This window comes from Myotis davidii, unplaced genomic scaffold, assembly GCF_000327345.1.
Source record: "Myotis davidii unplaced genomic scaffold, ASM32734v1 scaffold1439, whole genome shotgun sequence".
NCBI lineage: Eukaryota > Metazoa > Chordata > Mammalia > Chiroptera > Vespertilionidae > Myotis > Myotis davidii.
The window spans coordinates 1229437-1233569 of NW_006292342.1; the positions used below are offsets into that span (position 1 = coordinate 1229437).

The window sequence follows — 4133 nt, forward strand, 5'->3', positions numbered from 1 at the left end:
CAGCCACTGACCGGCAGGGCCTGGCTGGGGTCCTCGCCCGCCATGTACTGCACTCGCACGGTCAGGTTGCGCACGGAGCCCTGGCGGCTGCTGAAGTTGAGGCTGTGTGGGTACACGTAGAGCAGGTTCCTGTGGGGACAGGGGCAGGGGAGGGGGTGTCAAAGGGACAGAGGAGGCTGGGCTCCTGGAACAGGCCTGGCCTGGGACACAGGACAACGGCCACACGGCCGAGGCACTGAGGGCTGGGTGAGGGGCAATTAGGGGCACAGTTCGGAAATGTGACTGGCAGGGAGCTGGAGACAGATGGGCAGCCTCAGCGCGTAGACAGGGAAACCGTGGCAGACGGTGGAAACACAGAGGCCTTTGGGGACACTAATGAGGCAAAGGCAGGGGGCCACGTGGGTGCTTGGGGCTGAGTTCCAAGGTGGCCCAGGTGGCCCATGGTCAGGGCCGACCCGCCCCTCACCCGCTCAGGGGCCTTCCCCTCCCTTCCCCCCAGGAGAGGTCCCTCGTTACATCACTTGTCTCTCAGGTGGGGAAACAGCCCGGAACCAGCGTAGGGGCTTGGCTGGGGTCAGAGGTCTGCCTCTCTCCCCAGGGGTAATTCTGTGCGAGCCCCAACCTCCCTCTGGGCTTCAGTTTCCCTGCCTGTGTAATGGGGGCATTGGCCCTCCCGGCTGAGCCTCTGTAACAATACCAAGGACGGTAACAGTCAGGACCATGATTGCACCAACCACCGAGGGGGCACCTGAGTGCCAGGCCCCGGTTAAGCACTCACCGTGAAACAGCTCATTTACTTTTCACAAGCAGCTTGTGAGGCAAGACTCATGTCACCCCCTTTCATAGGCAAGGCGAGCGAGGCGCTTGCCCGTCGTTACCCGGAGGGAAGATTGGCAGCTCACATGGATCCGGGGGCATGTGTGGGTCTCGAAGTCGGACCGTGTGGCCTTGGCACAGTCTCTGCCACCTGCACCCACTCCCCCCGTTCTCAACCAGACCGACAAAGACGCCGGCCTCAGGGGCTTGCGGGAAGGGCACGTGCTCAGTTACCGTCATCAGGGGCACAGCTCTGAGCAAACCGGGGAAACTCATATTATTATTATTACCTCACTATTATTACCGTCACTGCCGCGCCCGTCTGCAGGTGGGGAAACCAGAGCTCGGAGCTCCTTGGTCCCCCAGCGCCTGGGCCTGTCCTCCCCCAGTGCCCCCAGCCCACACCTGGCCCTCAGCCCCAGCCTGCGTGACTCTAGCATGGCCCCGCTGGACATTCGCCTGATGCAACCATTGCACGGCTGCCAGGCCCTTGCACAACACAGACACCCGATGGCTGGTTAACGATTGACCGGGGCTGAAGGGGCGCTGAGGCATAAAAGGCAGCAGTGGCGCCGCGACCGCACCTCCAGCCACTCAGCCGCGGCCATGCTCGCCCTGTGTCTGCTGTGCTCCCTGCTAACGACGGCCTGGCCGGCCTCTGCGGCCCCTGTGGGCAGCGTGGAGCCGGCACAGCACGAGGAGCTGACCCTGCTCTTCCACGGGGCCCTGCAGCTGGGCCAGGCCCTCAACGGCGTGTACAAGACCACAGATGCACGGCTGACGGAGGCCCGGCACAGCCTAGGCCTCTACGGCCGTGCCCTGGGGCTCCTGGGGCAGGAAGTCAGCCAGGGCAGGGACGCGGCCCAGGAGCTACGCGCAAGCTTGCGGGAGATGCAGGTGAGCACTGCTTTCTGACTCCCCGGGGCGGGTGAGGATCTGCCCTGGAGTTATGTGTAGGGTGACCAGCTGCCTGGGTTCGCCCGGGAAGAGGGGGTGGGGTTCCTGGAATATAGCAATTTCAGTGTTAAAACCAGGCATGACCCAGGCAAACAAAGACAAGTCGGTCATCCTGCTACCTCTGCAGGGGGAAGAGGAGGCTCTGCAGCTGCAGGCGGAGGCCACGGCCCGGGCGCTGGGGAAGGCGGCCCAGGGGCAGCAGGTGCTGCGGGAGAACATGCGGCAGCTGGAAGCCCGGCTGAGAGGGGCCTGGCTGGGCCCGGCCCATCAAGAATTCGAGGCTTTGAAGGTAAGGGGCTCCTACTCCCGGGGGGTTCAGACCCTGATTCCCAGTCAGAAGCTGCTTTTAAAGCAAGTCCCAGAGATCCCCCTCACCCAGGCCAGCTTCCCAGCACCAGGTGGGACCCTGGGCGCAACCCATGTCCCTTCCCCTGTCTCAGTTTCTCCACTTGCAATACAGTCAACAATTGATGTCTCAGAGTGGAGTCAGGGACTCAGTGCAGATAAGATACCCAGCGTGGGGCCAGGAAGAGGCTAGGTACTCAATGAATGCATACTTTTAGAGAAACTGGCAACATCTCTTGCGTGGTCAGGAAGTACCCAGCACTGTTGTGTGTCCTTTAATATCTATCATGCTCATATGCTGCCAAGTGAGTCCCATTTCGTCCCCATTTTACAGCTAGGGAAGCCGAGGCCGGAGAGCGGCAGTGACCTGCTGGGTCACACAAATGCAATGAGGAGAGGGGGCTGGGTAGGATCTAGGGATGGGAGGTGAGGCAGCCCCAGCTGAGGTTTCTGTTTGGACCCCACAGGCCCATGCTGACAAGCAGAGCCACATCCTGTGGGCCCTCACGGGCCACGTGCAGCGACAGAGGCGGGAGATGGTGGCCCAGCAGCACCGGCTGCGACAGATCCAGGAAAGGTGAGCCTGGTGGGGGTTGGCATGTAGGGCAACTGGGCTGGGGGTATGCCCCCCACTCCCGAACTTGGCTGAGCCTCATCTCCCTTCCAGACTCCACACAGCCGCGCTCCCGGCCTGAGCCTGCCTGGCAGCACTGAGGACCAGCCATGCACACCTAGGGACGCTGCCACGCCCCATGCGGCCCCTGCACAGGGAGGAGCTGCCTGTCTGCTGGGGTCAGCCAGGCTGTCGGGCCCCGCTTCCGGCCCTGGATCCGAGACAGAAGCAGGTGGGGACGAAGGCAGAAGACACGGCCCCACGGAGGAGAAGTGAAGGAAAGACATGTGTCCTTTCATGCCTACATACCCACTAAAGCAACAGTGGCATCTCACCCCGGGTGTCTGTGTGTGTCTGGGACAAAGGGGGCCTCACTTTGCACGATGCATGAATGCCCTCCCCCCCCATTTAAGTGCCCAACTGGGCCCCAGAAGCTGTACCTGTAGCTTGTGTGGGGAGCGTAGACCTCACGGGTGGGAAACTCCAGGATCTCCTTGGTGGGCCGGCCCCTGGGGTCTGGGTAGGGCTTGACATGAAGCAGCTCCGGGGACAGGCAGAAGTGGGGGTTCTCGGGGGCCGGGGAAATGTCGATCTTGAGCTGGGCTGGGGAGGGGAGCCAGTTTGCACCTGCCTAGGAGCCTCCTAGCCAGACCCCACCCTCTCTGGACTTTGGGGTCCCAGCTCAAACTCCCCCACAATGCCCTCTGGTGGCTGTCCTTCGGGTACCCAAGGCCAGAAGTCACCCTCAACTCCCACCTCTGGTCCCCCCATTGGATCAGCTCTGCCCTCGGGATCCATGGCCCCCCAGCCACTACATCCCCCCACTGGCCCAACATCTGTCTTATTTATTGTTTCTCATCTGTGGCCCCACGGGAAGGCCCAGCCTCTGAAGCTGGGGATTTGTCTGTCATGGTCCCTGTGGAGCCCCCAGGGTCAGACACAGCGGGTGGTCGGGGTTTGCTGAGTGACACCTCTGGCTTATGGGGTGCAGCACGCACCGGTCACAGGCCGCAGACGCCGTAGCAAGGACGAGGGGCGCCGCATGTCAGCCAGGAACTTGAAGAGGTCCTCATCACTGAGCCTCTCGGCCTCCTGCACCAGACCCGCACCCATAAGCTGGGTCCCCAGGGGCCTGTGCGACCACGGGGGTGTCCCTCGGCGCCCCTCCCCTCGCCCCCTCCCCTGTGGCCATGACACCTGTTTAAAGAAGTTGGTGACAGTTAGCGTGGCCGGGCGGAAACTGGAGAAGCTGCAGGTGTCGTCCCCGCTACTCGTCCGATCTGGGGGCCCCCGACGGCGGCGGTCAGTCCAGGCGGGTCGGCGCTCTAGGGGCAGCAGGAGGGGGACAGGGGTGAGAGGCAGGGAAGGAGAAACTTGGAGACTTCGCCTATACAGAGTACGG

General features: G+C 62.8%; 2 protein-coding genes across 3 annotated transcripts in view; one reads left to right on the plus strand and one right to left on the minus strand.

Moving 5' to 3' along the window:
* The window catches only part of DOCK6 (dedicator of cytokinesis 6), a 39763-nt gene that overhangs the window by 24061 nt on the left and 11569 nt on the right, over nt 1-4133 (minus strand). Inside the window, exons 11-14 of the mRNA XM_015565360.1 lie at nt 3929-4056; nt 3730-3823; nt 3172-3334; nt 1-129 (exon numbers count right to left, since the gene is read on the minus strand). The exon at nt 1-129 is cut by the window's left edge and continues 32 nt beyond it. Of these exons, the coding sequence (XP_015420846.1) occupies nt 1-129; nt 3172-3334; nt 3730-3823; nt 3929-4056 (514 nt within the window). The remainder of the gene's footprint in view (nt 130-3171; nt 3335-3729; nt 3824-3928; nt 4057-4133) is intronic.
* On the plus strand, nt 1271-3135 carry ANGPTL8 (angiopoietin like 8). 2 transcript variants are annotated; one of them, XM_015565339.1, is made up of 4 exons: nt 1271-1713; nt 1901-2062; nt 2586-2695; nt 2854-3135. In XM_015565339.1, exons 1-4 carry the CDS (start codon nt 1423-1425, stop codon nt 3005-3007), a joined length of 717 nt encoding a protein of 238 aa, XP_015420825.1. In that variant the 5' UTR covers nt 1271-1422; the 3' UTR covers nt 3008-3135. The 2 variants fall into 2 exon arrangements, with proteins under 2 accessions (XP_015420825.1, XP_006765856.1); XM_006765793.2 differs by having other exon boundaries at nt 1273-1713; nt 2786-2943.